We start from the raw sequence: 16,791 nt of genomic DNA on the forward strand, positions 1-16,791 counted from the left end.
CTGTAGAACAGTAGTACTACTAAATAGGCTTCCCAGTATAAAAAGGATTAAAAGAAATTCCCTTTGTCTTTCATTTATCCTTTTAATATTTTAGGTGTTTTTAATGACTAGAATTTTTATTGATTATGGAATGGATTCTAATTGTTTTATAAAAGTGTAAATAACACGCAATTTGGCCCTTGGCCATGAAGTGTTACACAGCTGATGAACATGAATAATATTGATATTATAAATTAACCTTTCTTGAATCACTAGTGGGTATATATATTTAGCAATACATTAATAACATATTGTGTTTATCTTCTTCAATCTCTTAATTATGAAAGTAAGTATTGTTTGAAATCAATACATTTTTTTGTAACATAAGAAAGATCAGGTTTTGAAATAAATCATAATTTTTGAATCTGTTTTCCTTATAATTATATCTACCAGTAAATACGAGAACAAAAAAGTGAAAAAATAGAGGGCCAAGTAAACTACAGAATCAAAATTTTTTTTATACTGTACATAAAACAAAGTATTTTTTCAAACTAAAAATAGAATAATACTGGTACCCATTTTTAGATTTTTGTAGATGTAGAGATGAACTGGAAAGGGAGTCAAGGTTAAATGTAGCGTAATTTACTGGTGGAGTTGATCTAGGTATAAATTTATAAAACATGCATCAAAGTCTATTCCAGGAATACCATTGTGCCTTTGTTGTACATTTTTTACGATTAAAGTCTGGGTTTTGCTAATCATGCTACTGTTGCCTGCAGTAATGTAGGTGCTGTAGCTGCTAGATGGGGAGAATAGGGGGAAAAGAAATCCATTTTATTTTATAGGTCCTCCTATAGTAATATTCAATTTGAGACACATTCTGTAGCAATACAATACAAATACAGGTCTTCCTCTAATTAAAGACACCTCCACTTAAAGACCACTTTTCTGTGGTCCCAAATTCACAAATGTCTTTTTTATTTATTATTCTAATTTATAGAGATCAAAGTTGCTAAAGACATTGAATAACTGGTCCCAAAAGTCATCTTTAATTAAATGGAGACATGTACAATTTATAAATGATTATAGGGGAAGTTTAATTTTCTAGGCTTTCAAATAAAAATGTATTGTCTCAAGATTTTTTTTTAAAAGTAATATTAAGCAAGCTTTATAGTTTCATTTGGTTACTGGGAATGGGGTTTAGGTTACTGTAGTTAGATTGTGTTATTTATGTGACCAATATTAAGGGCATCTATGTGTCGGGATACCCTAATGGCTCTCTGGCAATGTTAAACGGTTCCATTTATTATGGGTACATGCCTATGACTTTACATTAATCTTATTTAATCCATGAGAAATCGGGTTATTTAATATATTTAGTATCCCACTAATACAAAACATCAACAGATGATGATTATGCACTATCATTTAAGCACCATGACATTTGATAAAAATATAATATATCTCTTATAAGTGCCATAGTCCTTATTCAAGAGTAGTGCTTAGGCAAAAAAAATTTTTTTTAAATATCCATGAGCTACGCATATTCCAGAGTGGCGCGTATTTGGATCACTTATGATAGTCACGAAAGAAGAAAATCATGATTTTTAACAGGGTTTAAGCACAGGGCCCTAAGATTGGAAGACCAGCATTTCATCTGGCAAGCTAAATCTACGCTGCTTCATCAATAGACCAGAGAATATGTGATTGGCCATAAGAAATTCAATAAAAATCATTATCGACATTTATTACCATTAATATGTCAGCGATACAATACAAATTTTACATCAATTTTTTTGTCTAGCCCAATTGTGGGCAAGTAGACACTTTGCTATCATCTCTCCTGTCAGTTGTATCAGTAGATCCAATTGGAGGAATTATTGGATGCATCATAAGCTAAATATAAAATGAATAGACTTCCAAAATTAAGTCTACGAAATATGACACCATATATAGATCTGTCCTAGAAAAAAATAAAAAGTCAACAATCTAATACTTGTACAGACGGTCATGTGAATCAACAGCACAGAAAGCATGGATGGGTAATGAGTTAAAAGTCCAGTAGCCAAAAAAAAAAACTATATCAAGTGATAGAAATATTAGCATATCTTACCTTGTATTGTCTTATCCTTTCTCTCCAGTATCCAAGTAAAATATCTCATTATCGTACCTCCAAGTCCATCCATATAAAGTTTTATACGATTAGAATCGCATGCCTTGGCTATGTAAATTAGCTGGTTGAGAGCAAAGCACAAAACATCTTGACATTCTGGATTCTCCTCCTTGGCAAGTAACTCCAGCACCATACGGCAGACCTGCGGGTAGAGGAGCTCACGCTGTCTCCCGTAACGGTGGTAGTCCTCTCTCGATTTCGTGGCATCACCTTTAATGAGTAATACATTAATCAACAAATCATTTAGATACAGTATAATTTAAATAATGTAAATAACCTCTGTATGTTCAAATTTTTAAACTGCTTACTTATGAACATTTAAGTATATAAGTTATAATACAATTATCCATTAGGACTTCCATTAAGGGGACATCCCTCTTAAGGGGACACTTTTTTGGGCACTAAACAAGTGAAAGATATATATATTTTAACACCACAGCCAACCTCTACACAGGGTGTCCCTTTAATAGGTGTTCTACTGTATTTCATTTGAAAATTACAATTAAACATTATTTTTCAAATTTTTGTTAATACCTTTTTAATATCATTATCACTAGTACTTCACTAGCACCAGTGCAAATTCAAATGGTTGTCTGATATACAGTAACAAATGATGTTTTCATTATAATCACGTTTTCATCTTTATACTTCCAGAAAGAACTATGGGTAGTCCGTCCATCTTTCCCAACATCGCCCAAAAACATAACTAAAAAACTGTAAAATCATTCCTCTTCATTAGATTTGTTTACATCAACGATAACCCCAGAAATCTGAGGACCTATTTCAAGAGATTTTTCTGGTGGTGAATAGGCTGTACACCAGAAGACAATCCTATGCTCTTTTTCGTAGAGTGCACTGCAGTCATTAATATGCATGGATTATTACACACATTACCAACAAATTAAACATCTCATCAAATAAATGTTGCGCGACAGCATTTCGGCCCAACAGTTGAACCACAAAGAAAGTAGCGATAGAATTGAACCAGAGACCGTGGGTAGGAAAGGGTCTCCAAGGTTCAGAGCACACATAGTGGCTACCGCCATTTTAATTAGCCAACTGAGCTAATCTGCTTTAGCTATGAGACCAACAGCCTTGGCTCTATATTAGTTATAACCTTTATCTGAACACCTCTAATGTACCTAGCACAACTTGGCACCACTCCATTATACCACTCACTCAATGATAAAAACGATAGATTGTATCTGTAAAATATTATGGCGGATCACTATTATTAAATTCCACTAGTACAGTAGGAAATCAAATTTTATTCTTTTTCCAAAAATTGCATCACCAGAACTAAGAAACATCTGTATATCATGTGATGATGACATGGCTAATTATAGACAGAAATATCATTACCATCCCAGGCAATCAAATATCAATCAAATACCACTTGGCATTTCCACTATTAGCAGGCCCTTGGTAGGCAAAAAATGATTACAACATCAGTATGATGTGGATCTGATTGGTTTATCGACATTCAAGCAGAACTTGACTGCGTTGTTTACAGTCAAAAGGTTATTAAAACCATTACCATGCTATTATGATTAATTTGCATAAGTTTCTTGAAAACATAAAGACTGAACATATGTGAAGGCCAAAAAAAAAAAAAACATGTTTAATATCATCCAGTATGAAGTATTATATGACAAATATCTGAGATTTTCTCATGTATAGGCATGATGATGAAATATCAAAACCATATATGGATAGGCAACTCATAAACCTTTTGCTTATTTGTAACTAACAAAACACCATACCTACCTTTGATTTCATCTTGCTTTTAAATCCTATTTTCTATCTTTTTCATCCAATTTTCAATTGTTTATCTTTTTTATTCCTATTATATCCATTTTTTTATCTTTTTAATTCAAATTGTAATTCTTAACTTCTTTATTTCTATTTGTTAATTGCAAATTTTATCTTATTTTTATATATTGTAAACTTGATATCTATCTTTTGTACTGCTCTACAATCCCAACTGAATGCATCCCAACAAATCTCATTCCCGATATCTGCCTTTATTGGCCCGACTTAAGAAAACTTACCATCATGGAACTCACTATTCCATTTGATACTTCAATTGATGCTGCTCATAAAGAAAGTTGAACAAGTATTCCCCTCTAGTTACGGACCTCTCAGACGCTGGCTATGATATCGAATTGATCGTTTTTGAGGTTGGTTCCCGGGGGTTCATTTCCTCTACAAATCTTCATCGTTTTAAATCTGTTCACGCCCTTTGTGGCAAGACAGTACCATTCAAATTGTTTCGTGATAACCTTTCAAAATTAGCAATAATATCCTCCTTTTCCATATTCCATGCAAAAGATGAACCCTCGTGGACCAATCCTCCCTTTCTTACAACTTAGTAATTTGTAATTTTCTCCTAGTCTTTCACTTCATTTGGCCGTCATGAATTGTACAATGCTCTCGAAACTCTTGTTTTTCTTGTTGTCCTGTTTTTTGGGTTTTTTTTGTGTTTTTACTCCCTTGTCATCTTATTTTAAAGATGTAACCTAGAGAGTTTTATTCATTCATTGATTCTTCCTTTTATTCAATTCTTTTTTTTTTTTTTTTTTTTTTATTTTTTATTTATATTTTTTTTTTATATTTATATTTTTATATGTATCTGAAATTTTATTGAATAAAAGTGATTTGAAATAAATAATTCAATTTGATCTTAAGGGTCATGACTTGTTATAATTTTGGTGGAATTTTTAATAAAGAATAATGATGTAATGTCATACCTATATATGGGCATATCACAGTATTTGTCATATAAAACATTACAGTGTGGACAGAGATTAACACACACATAGCCTTCATTTACTGATTGTTATTATTTATTGTAATTGGATTTATGCAAGATTATAGAGGATTACAGAAAACATGTTTATTTACTTTATTTGGCCCATGTTTTCCAAGACAGATGTATTTATATTGTTGCTACAGTCTGCAATTGTGTAATGTTAGGTATAGTATCTTCTGAATTTGGCACCATAATCCAACACAAATGGCCCACCAGGCCAGCTGACTCCAAATATGGCTATCAATAATTATGTTAACATAAGCTAACCTTTAAAATTAAGCATGTGTACTCTGCTTTGAGAGAATAATTTATGATATTATAATGCAAAGCTGCATGATATGATAGCTCCATAGTGCCATAGTGCCGTTGTGTTAAAACAGGGTGTGGATGGAGAGGGGGAGTAACCACTACATGCACCCTGTGCATGGGTGAACTTTTGTCCCTATTTCACCAAGTTCCATTCCCTGTAAAAAAACAGGTCAGAGCACCATCTTTCAGAAGACAGGTTTAAGCCATTCAGGGGTCCCTAGTTATTTTTTTAACACATGTCCTTAAAAGATGTTTGGTATTGAACGTGTGCTGCGTACATGTTCGAGTTTCGAACTCTACTTGAGTACTAATAGGGCGCCCCTATCTCGTGACAGTACTTGTTTTTAACATTCCATTGCGTGCATACAAAACCAGGGCAGTCGGACCTCTTGAAGTTCTACACTATTTGGTGATACCCATCGGCACTGTTTTCCTTGAGTCAATTGATAATATTATTAATTTGTGGAAGATGGGTTATTTTCCAGGAGATTTTTGCTTGTTTGTTATTGTTATTTTAGTATTTATATAGCGCATATTCCTTTAGGTTACAAATCACTTTGTTGTCCCTGGTCATTGGGTCCTCATGCTTAAGTGTTGCTGCCATATTGGCGCAGTAGCACTGGCAGGCAACCCCACCAATTTACTCCTGGGTGGAGAGAAGCAATGCTGATAAAGTGCCTTGCTCAAGGAGGCAAGCGAAATGCACAGCGACGGATTGAAACCCCGACCTCGAGGTTGGGAAACCAAGACTGCGGTAGACCGTTCCGATCTATGGGAGATTCCCACAACTTGCAGTCCAGACTTGGGAACCCACACGCATGTAATGGTGTACTTCCCAATTCACCAAGTGTGTGATGATGTGACGGTTGCAAGTCCAATAGTCTAAAATTTCCTATTTTAATTTGTGGAATCTACGTGGTGTACCGCAAGTTACAGTAACTTTAATTTGCATAAGATTGAAGTTATTTTAAATTGTAGAAGATGGAAGCCCAATGTAAATTTGCTGACATACCTGCACTAAGGTCATTGTGATCCCTTTCACTGTCAGCTTCATAGCCACCTTCTGTGATCCACGATTCCCCTTGATCACTGGTGGAATCACTGACATCGTAAAGATCCTCCCAGTTAAAAGTTCCACTACGATCCTTCTGCTGTTACAGTAGAAATTAATATAATCGTTACCCAGTATATAATATAATTATATAAACTGTATATAACCTGTATACTACATATTCATACTGGTTGGACTGAATCTGTTATATACAAATTGGTTTTTGTGGTCTTAGTGGTAATACTGCTGCAGATTCAATTCTAACCAGAAGCACTTTTTCATACTTAAAAGGTATGAGTCTATAAGCACGCATAAATTAAATAAAACAGACACACTTTCAGCTGTTATGAGTGTATATAAAGATACACTGCCTGAAACATGTTCTATTTTACAAACACGTTTTTATATTTTCTAATAAAAATATTAAAAATATGTAAGTAGGTATTGGATTGGATTGGATTTATTTGGTGTAAACACCAAGGATAACCCAAAAACGTCTAAAGAAGAATTATTTCCAGTGGGGTCCTTCTAGCGGTGATTGTGCAGTACACCGGGAAACAATCCCCCATTCTTTTCCGAAAGGTGTACTGCATTCTTTAAAGTGCACATGGCCTACAAAGCAAATGGGAACAACGCTTTAACATCTCATCCGAAAGACGGTGCACTATCGTAACTTGCATTTCAGCTCTCCAGCTGAAATATAAGGAGAGCAGCGATGGGAATTGAACTACGGACCAAGAGATCTCCACGGTTCAGCGCACATACCGTGGCTATACCACTAGTTTAGCCAACTGAACTAAGCCGCTCTATTATAGTTACCTTTGATAAGTTGCATATCCGACTGTTGTGAAACCGGTTTGGGTCAAGATTTAAAAGCAGTGATGTGCTTAAGATACACTCAATTATAGACTTCCCAATGGCTGAATGTAAGTTGCCATACTCAGCCAGAGTTTGTTTTACCCTCTGGATAATGCTGGTTAAAGATAAGTCCTGAAAAACAAAAACATTAAAATTTATAATATATTTGTTTAAAACTTGAATTATTTTTAAGTTCTCCATAAATTGACCTTGTTTAGCCATGTACCAAGATTGGTCCAAAACAAACAAAAAATAAAAAATGAAAACCAAAACAAAAAACAAAAAAATTTTCCAAACAATATTAACAACTTCTTTTAAAAGCCTTTAAAAATATGTCTGACTTTATCAATATTAGCACATAGTAATAAAAATTATTTCTTAAGTAATTTATATTAGTGAGTGTAACAGGATTTTCAATAAATTTATAAATATTACATAATGAAATAAACATAACACATTTAATTTGTTAACCATCAATGTCTGCCCACCTAAATTTTGCAACTTCCTGTAGTGGTCAAAAATGCTGCTGTTTGGCATTCAACAAAACCACAGTTTCTCGCCTATTCCCAAAGGTCAGTGGTTTAAAACTAACCATATACAAAAAAATTTTGCCTCAGTTTAACAATTCTTTATGTAAAATTAAACAATTGAAAAATACTGCATTAAAATATAGTACCAAAATGCTAGCTGTATCTAGCCCTGGGCTACCTAGGCCGAGGATAGTCTGGACTTTCTAAAAACTAATGTAGGCATTTGTGCTTCATTTTCTGATTCCTGGGGGTATAAACTCTACCCACAATTTTGGGGAGGGGAGAGCATGTGAGGCTATGTGTACTTGTGTAAAAAAAAAATTAATAAGAATGCATCTCACCATTGTGTTAATGTTATAGATGGAGGCTGAACTAAGACAGATACTTAAAGTTGAGCAGAACAAGTCCAAGATAATGTTGAATCTTGAATTATCCACCTCAGCAGCATTACTATTGACACTGCCGTCCAGATCTTCACTGATCTTTACAAGAGCAGTCAATGATTCCTGCAAGAGAAACCTTGATGTCCACGGACCACGGCACTGTAAAAATTCATCTTGAAACCCTGAACTGTGTGTCAGTAGGTACTTGGCACTTCGCCAAATACCTGCAGCCTGTTCTAGCCGACTCTTACTTCGACAAAGTACAACATTTTCTGAGTAGGTCCCTGGTGAACCATTTTCAATTACAGGAATTGGTGTCATCGTTTTACTACTGGAACATGAACTAGATTTACTGTTAATATTGCTGGGTGAACTTGTGTGTCCTTTTTCAGATTCAAACAATTCCTCTAAGGATTTTAATACTTCGTCATCTTTTGGTATAACATTAAGTAGAACATCTACAAATGCTTCAATGACATTATTTGACTCCACACTTTGAATACTCAAGCTTTCAGAGAAAGAAGAAGTAAACTGAGAGAATTTTTCTTCTTGCGCAGTTCTTTCAGAAACAATCTGCCGCGACTGTGCACCACTCTCGTCATCACCTCGCTGGGCGGCATGCTCAGACAATATTAACACCTCAAAAACTCGCAGGACATATGGCCTTGTGTTCTCCAGCTTCAGAAGATACAAGAGTTGATTAAGTCCACCTTGGTATAAAAATAAACTCTGTGCAGATGTCGTTGTTAATAATGGTGGCAGCGCACAGAAACAATGTTCCAGTACCTCTGCACTGATAAGTTCACTGTCATCCACGACATCTTGCCCTTGCTTGGAATGCAACTCAAAGCATGGCAGGTAAACCTTTCTGTAAAGACTTTGCTTTAACGAAAAATCTCCACGTTTAATAAGATGGTACAAATGTCTGGCCACCTGTATACCCAAAGCTTTGTCTTTGTGTGTGAGAAAACGTCTATACATATGAATAAAATTCCATTTAGAAAATATTGTGTCATCTTCTGGAAGACTGCCATCACTACTAATTGCACTATCTGAAGAACCAAAGGCTTCAGGATTCTTAAGCTCTGATATGGAAGAGCAGACCTTCCTCCTTCTTTCCTGACATTCTGCACACATATCAAGGTTAAAGTTATCATGTTTCTCACTACCTCCTAATTGTTCTAAGATAAGTTTCCCAATAATGCTTAAGATATATGGTCTTAATTGTGCCGACTGTTTTGGCAGATTCTCTAGGAGGGGTAAAATGATTTGTTCTGGTGTCATGCAACAACAAATTCCGGAGTTCTCTATAGCAAATAAAATTCCAGCTAAAACAAGCTTGTATTGTGATTGCCTAAACAGTTGGAGAAGAGTTTCGGTAACGCGAGAAACACAGCATTTCAAATTTGATGAAAGAGGCTGTGTCTGGTGGGTTTCTGTAGTTGTAAAATCCGATTTTAATGTCTGCAGATTGTTTTCATGCTGCAGTTGCTCTTGATAAATAGCACAGCTCATGCCATATATATTATGATGGTGATGCATATATTTTGAGTAATCACACTGCCTGTGAGTCCGTTTAAGACACTGCATTTTGTGCATGTATTCCAACTTTGAACGCTTGAGTGCTGTGATCATGGCAGACAGACCCTTGATCAGGCCTCGCAACATTTCTTTAATCTGTCCATCTTTATCCACTCCAATAACTAAACACCCATCCAGATCTTTGATCACCTCTGAAAGAAGATCAAAACCTGACTGGCTTTCAAATTCTTGCAAAAGAACATTGACATGGGTAATGACAGTGTGGTTTGTGGTAGAGTTACGCAATAAAGACGTTATAAGCTCTAAGATTCCTTGCAAAATTTCAGACAGGTAGAGAAAATTGAATGTAATAGAAGTATTTTTGCTGTCTGTTTTAGATAAATGCTGTTGTGCATCAGTAAAAATCTCTGAGTCATCATCCGACATGCATTGAGAATCACCTGATGCATCTTCATAAATGGTTTCAAAAGGCTTTGATCCATCAATCACCTTCATGATATGCTTAGCAATTTGCATAAGAGAAGTCAAGGTTTTTGTTGAAGAAATTCTTGTAGCACCATCCAAATTAGAACCAACAGTATGGCAGAGCTTAAGCAGCACTCTCAAAATCAATCGTTGCAATGTTGGCAGAATCTCATCTTCATCCCATCCTTTACCAAGTTCTAGTGCTTCAACACTCTTTCTTTCTTCAAAATGAAACTCCTTCAAAAAGCTCAAAATCTCCATCATTTGCGGCACAAGAACAAAAGATAAACTAGTCCTGTTTGTATTACTTAATAACTCATTTGCACACAGTTTCTCAAGTAGAGCCAAAAGAACCAGAAATAGATCAAATGCATCATTCTCTTCTGTTAGCACCAAGGCAGACTGAGGATCAACCTCATAGGCTGTCCTGACAACACTACTCTTCCTTCGACGATTCAATGATTGCAGAAAATAACTCTGTCGTTCTCTCAGTGGCCCATATCTAATCCTTCTCGGTTTTGTTTCTCCTTCGGAGTCAGTGCTATCGTATTTCTTTTCAGAGTGCAGTCTCCCAACTCTGGTTCCATGCTGCCATCCAGTCGACATACTTGGTTGGTACTTACGAGGATGACCACCTTGATGGATTGAGCTCAGTAGTCTTTGAGGAACTCCCTTCTGTTGTGGGAATGAACAACTCACATGCGGAACCCAATAAGATGCATCTGTCAATAATGTAGAAAGACACGTCAAAATTAGCAATAAGCAAATAACAACTTTACGGAAAAAGAGTAAATCTCTCTGCACTCTATCAAATTTTATGTGACAAATAAATGTGATTTATGTTTTCCAAAAGCCCGAAAATAACCTCTGACGCGTTTGGGCGATCTATGTTTTCTTTTTTTTCCTTTCTTCTATTTTTTTTTTTAACTTTCTAAAAGGGTGAGGTTGGCTGGTCAGCCCCCCCCCCCCCCAAAAAAAAAATCGGCCCCTGCATATATCTTGATTGTGCAATCATGCAATATAATAAAGATAACAAAAGATAAACACATTTGTATATAATATCTGCTCTAAGTTTCTTTTTCACTTCAATTTTAAATCAAATTATAGCATTTTAGCCAAGCCACAACTCTCATGACACAGCACGATACCTTTTGAAAGTGCAATGTTTACTTTGGCAAAATGTATACATTTTTATTTTTAATATTATTTAATCACTAATAATTTTTGCACTTTAATTATTAAAAATATTTTTTTTTTCATTTAAGTTTCATTTAATTTGTGTTAGTGTTATTGGTTCAAAGGTGGTATAATGAATGGTATGAAGGCTCTGTCCAGACTCAAATTTTATTTGACAAAGAACTGCTGCATGCCCATATATAGTCATGATGTGCTTATCGTGACATGTGATGTCATCATGACCATATTTAGACATGTCACATGTTTTTGTCAAATAAAATTTGATAGTCTGGACAGGGCTTTTAAGCTCTGTTCACATTATCAAATTTTATGTGACATAAATTTGTGTGATGTGCCCATATATGGGAATAATGATGATGTCATTTTACACTCAAATATGAGCATATGATCACATTTATTTGTCACATACTGTAAAATTTGATAGTGTAGTTTGGTGTTTGATATGCCATCCAACCACAGAATCCTGGCTTCAGTTCTGTTGAAAAGAAGTATTCATTTCTCTCAAATTTATTTCCTAAACCTCATTTAATGTGTCCACACTATCAAATTTGTATGAATTACCCTTACATTGATACCCATATCATATCATACCCAAATATAGACAAATCACAGGTTATATTAAATAATATTTGATACGGTAGATGCAGCTTCTGTATCCAGTGTTTGTATCTTGAAATGTTTCATCAGTATAGGCTGGAGGATGCTGGGGTGCCAATGAACCCCACTTCCACATGGCAGTAACTGGTACTGGTACTGGCATTTATAGTGCGCCTCTTCCTTGCGGTTATAAAGCGCAGTTCCTTTCCCTGGTCATTGGGTCCACATGCTAAGTGTTGCTGCTGGTAATCAGCGCAGGAGCAGGCAACCCCACCAGGTACCCATTTATACTCCTGGGTGAAGAGAAGCAATGCAGATAAAGTGTCTTGCTCAAGGACACAAGCGAAATGCACAGCGAAGGTTTGAAACCCCGACCTCGAGGTTGAGAAACCAAACCGTTCCCGCTGCTCCAAACCGCTTCTGGTAAACTAGTTCCACTAAGTGGATTAAAATACTAAAAAACGACCATTATGTTTTTCATTGGAATAGGGATTTAATTCTGCATTCTCAATTTTCGCTGAATCTACTCTACGCCCGATGTTTTAATCCAGGGCACTCTTTAAAAGCAGTGTCACACCAAGCAATCTTTCCTAGGCAAAACACTAATAGACTAAATCTCGGTCCACACTAAGAAAAATTCTATGTGATATGCCCAAATTTGAGTGTAATATGAAAACCATTCATACCCATATAATGGCACACCACACAAATTTGTTAAATAAAAGTTGTCACATGTCTTAAGATAGGGACAATTTCATGGTTTATATTTTTAATATGATGCATTTTAATTCACAGTGAGGTCTGACTACCAACTTCCATTAGTTGGTGCTAAATATTTCCTACTGGAAATTTTCTAATACATTTATTATTCTATGATGATAGATTTAAAGATTAAACCTACCATGATCCTTATGCCTGAGTGGTACACGCAGCGTTTCTTGCAGCAATGTAATTAGCAAGTTTCCGAGTTCTACATTTATACAAGATAATGCCTAAAATAAAATGACAATAAAATTATGGTATTTTAAAAGAAATAGTACACAAAAATAATATTTTATTCTCATTCAAAAAAAAAAATCATCTTGTTAAAATATCTGGATTATGATAGAACTAAATAAAAGCTCAAAATCACTCAATAAAATTCACATATATTTACAATTTCTTTGTAAATGGTTGAAAGATCAATACTCTGTTATAGAAAGTACACAAGAAATGTTACAGGGTTCGATAGTCCTTTACACGTAGCGCTATCAAAAGGTCTCCTGTGATGGCCGAGTCAAACCGATTAGTATCTGCTATAACAATACAGGAAATTTTTACTTGCATTTATAACCTAAAGGAAAAGGAAACCAAGGCAATCTACAAAACACATGTGATGTCAACCTACTGCACAGTAAATGACCAGCTCATGTGACATAGTTTGTCACAATGCCATGTGACAATAACATTGTTTTGTCATTGAAGAGCAAAGGGCATATTTTTGCTATGATGATACTTTAAGATCCACAGTCACTGCTTTCATGATGGCAGTTTATTTTGGATTGAACAGTCCATTTCTAACATGCATCTATATTCAATATTAACACCCTTATTTTCTCACCACCATCCCCACCCCTTCATCTACATGCTTAGCAAATGCATAACTACAACCTTATGGAATATTCCTCAGTATTTCACGGGTATAGGCTTAGGGATGCACAGGATGTAGACGCACAACCGTCTCCCCCCTCCCCCCCACCATGACAGCTCCAATTAGTTCCACTATCCACTAAAATATGTTAAAATACTGAAAATAATCATATTTTTCATTCGATTAAAGATTTAGATCCTCATCCTCAACTTTCGCATCCCTCCACCCCTGTCTCTTACGAAAAAAGCAGCCTATGCCCCTGCGTTGATACAGTGGGAAAAATATGAATCACATAAAGGCCTTGACATAACTGTTATAGAATTATAGTACTATCAGGTTCAAATGACAACCAACTATAGACTACGTTTAAATGCTTATTTTAAAGCAAGCATATAGGATGCCCTATTTTAATTTGAACCAATAAAATCTATATAGCGAAGCAGTCAGGTTTTGGACAGCTCTTCACAATGTGTTTGACAACCTGGCAGTGGTTACTGTGCCATTTATAAAATCACTGGTACATTTTATCATAAACAAATATTATGAACTTTTAAAATTAAAGTTCAAAAATTAGGTTAATTCACTGTACCTTAAACGTCCTATCATGAACTATCATCATTATCAAGCTTTTAATATTATCAATTATCATTACATAATATATCAGAACACAAGCTGGAGTTCCTACCTTAATTTATATGAGCCACCGAGTTAATTATTAGCACTGATTTCAAATATACCGTTGGGCCTCTAACATACAGTACTGTAATGTGTAGTGTATGCCAAACTCTTAAATGTTCTGGTAAATAACACTACTGTATATCAATATTTGTATAGCTTTCAGTGAAATGAAAAGGCCTGGTACGCTACAGTGTACAACCATTCATGAGATTTAAATCACGCAAGTGTTTACTTTTCATATTGCTACGAATAATGACATCAACAATGTGGTTTTAAAGGCTTTTATGGTGAATAGTATTTGTAATGATTTTTCTCTTTCACTTACAGGGGTGATTCAGGGATTAACCCATAGCGGGGTAAAAAAAAAACGGTTTTATAAACTATTTTTAGATTTTTTTTTGCTAAGGCATCTATGAGATAATCTGTTAGTTGTTAAAAGTGCTATTCTTATCTGTACAATTATTATTCAGGGATTAACCCATAGCGGGGTGAAAAAAAAATGGTTTTATAAACTATTTTTAGATTTTTTTTTGCTAAGGCATTTATGAGATAATCTGTTAGTTGTTAAAAATGCTATTCTTATCTGTACAATTATTATTTTATTATAAAGAAAATATGTCATTTTTAGAAAAAAAAAAGTGAAATACAGAAATTCCCTCATGACCTATTCATTACTCAGTTCTTACTTTTATTTTTTTCTTTTCCTTTTTTTAATTGTCTAACTGTCAAATATCTATTAAATGAGGTCACATCACTGACATTCATCCTTAAGAGTAATCACCTTTCCTTTGTAAAACTGTTCACCTGTTCACCTTAAATGCTAGGCCATTTCCCTGCTTTGTATTAAAAACCACAACTGTTTATCTACCTGGTTTGTTGACAATGTTACTAATTATTTAACAAAGATCTTTACATCCTGTATGTGAGTCTTTCTCCTTACCGAATCATGTTGTTACCTTTGCCAAGGAGGTTGTATTCACCACTGTTTGTTAGCAAGATTATGGATGACCATAAAAATTTACTGCACCGTGTACATATTGATCTGATAGTGATTAAATTTTGGAGTAAGAAGATCAAGGTCATGATTATGAAATGGAACCTTAAGGTATGTTCACACACAACGCAAGGCTGGGGTAACGTACCGTGTATGCCTTTGTGTGTGAATTAGGCAGTCGCGTTATTAACGCCACATCTGTCCTGCAGACCTCATACTACAGTAGTTAACGTCTTGGATCTAATGCTAGTGATGCTTGATTGATTTTGACCTCAGGTCAAATGACTGACCAATCATGATTAGTTTTGTAATAAACAAACAAGCTACTCCGAAAAGAAAGCGCGTGACCAATTGTTTTCCTTTATGGTATTTACGAGGGTTTTTAACGTATTATTTGGTAAAGTTAATTTTAACATTGAACAATGGCTAAAATTTTAGAGCTGTATTAAGGCTAACAAAGTCAGCGACTTCATTGGACTTTGGGACAGTCCTGTATCTCAGGACCAAATTGAGGTCAGAAATTGGAAATCTAGCACTAGCAATAGTAAAGTTGTCTTGGCAAATCGAGTTTATGTATCTAACCAAAGACCAAACAAACAAGCACAGTTTTCTGTGTCTAGGCCTATATTATGCACCTCATGAGCTACACTTTCTTTGATAAAATGAAGTAAAAACAGCAAAAGCGAAGACAGTAATGTTAGGCAACAGCGTGTACAACAAACAATAACACTGCAGCTGTTCCATATATTATAGTCTTCCCATCAAGAATCTCTCACTTCCCTTTTTTAACGCCAGCGTTAATATAGTGAACACTTTGGAATTTTAATCCATGGATTAGCTTACGCCTTGCATAAGCTACGCCAGCTACGCCATGCTGTGTGTGTGTGTGAACATACCCCAAGACTCCTTGCAAAATGTACCTACATGAACATAATACATAAACGTGAAATATTATGACGTGTCATTCTTACCTGGGCTGCTAGGTTGTGCAATGTACTAAGTATGAGCCACCCTCTTCCTTGTATAAGATACTGCATAAGAATTGTGTAACCATTTTCATCAACTTCACCATCACTGGCCTGGGCTTTTGTTGCAAGTTCTTGTATATCGGACATAAACTCCCGGGTCATAATATTAAATGCACTTGGTATGTCGGTGCTGAAATAAATATCCGAATACAGTCAATTTGGAATGTTTTAAATGTGCATTTAGTTATCTTTGTCCTAATTTTTATAATAATTTACCAATTGAGCTCCGGGACTGCAAAATAGAAAATACATTTAAGCTGAAGTTTTACGATATATTTTAAACTCTTAGCCATTGTTTATTGCTGTTTTATTGAGATATTCTTATTATGTTTTATTTTATTCTATATTATACTATATATTATTATATTATATTATATTAGGCATTATAAATTAAACTTCTATTTTGAATTATGTCTTTATGTAAGTCAATTTAATACTGTTAAGACTTGTTATGAGGATTGTACGTTATTGTTGTTGTTGTTATTATTATTATTTTTTTATTATTATTATTATTATTATTATGATGTTGTAATGATGTTGTTTGTACTGTTTTTTAATTTTATTA

General features: G+C 34.8%; 1 protein-coding gene across 3 annotated transcripts in view; it reads right to left on the reverse strand.

Moving 5' to 3' along the window:
- Positions 1-16,791, reverse strand: part of LOC117120160 (lysosomal-trafficking regulator-like) — a 56,334-nt gene that overhangs the window by 35,949 nt on the left and 3,594 nt on the right. For all 3 annotated transcript variants that reach the window (XM_033265183.1, XM_033265182.1, XM_033265181.1), the window contains exons 3-8: positions 16,170-16,356; positions 12,798-12,888; positions 8,054-10,824; positions 7,144-7,314; positions 6,286-6,424; positions 2,093-2,362 (exon numbers count right to left, since the gene is read on the reverse strand). In XM_033265183.1, coding sequence (XP_033121074.1) covers positions 2,093-2,362; positions 6,286-6,424; positions 7,144-7,314; positions 8,054-10,824; positions 12,798-12,888; positions 16,170-16,356 — 3,629 coding nt within the window. The remainder of the gene's footprint in view (positions 1-2,092; positions 2,363-6,285; positions 6,425-7,143; positions 7,315-8,053; positions 10,825-12,797; positions 12,889-16,169; positions 16,357-16,791) is intronic.

This window comes from Anneissia japonica, unplaced genomic scaffold, assembly GCF_011630105.1.
Source record: "Anneissia japonica isolate Jap-2015-1 unplaced genomic scaffold, ASM1163010v1 scaffold401_len1656234_cov178, whole genome shotgun sequence".
Lineage (NCBI taxonomy): Eukaryota > Metazoa > Echinodermata > Crinoidea > Comatulida > Comatulidae > Anneissia > Anneissia japonica.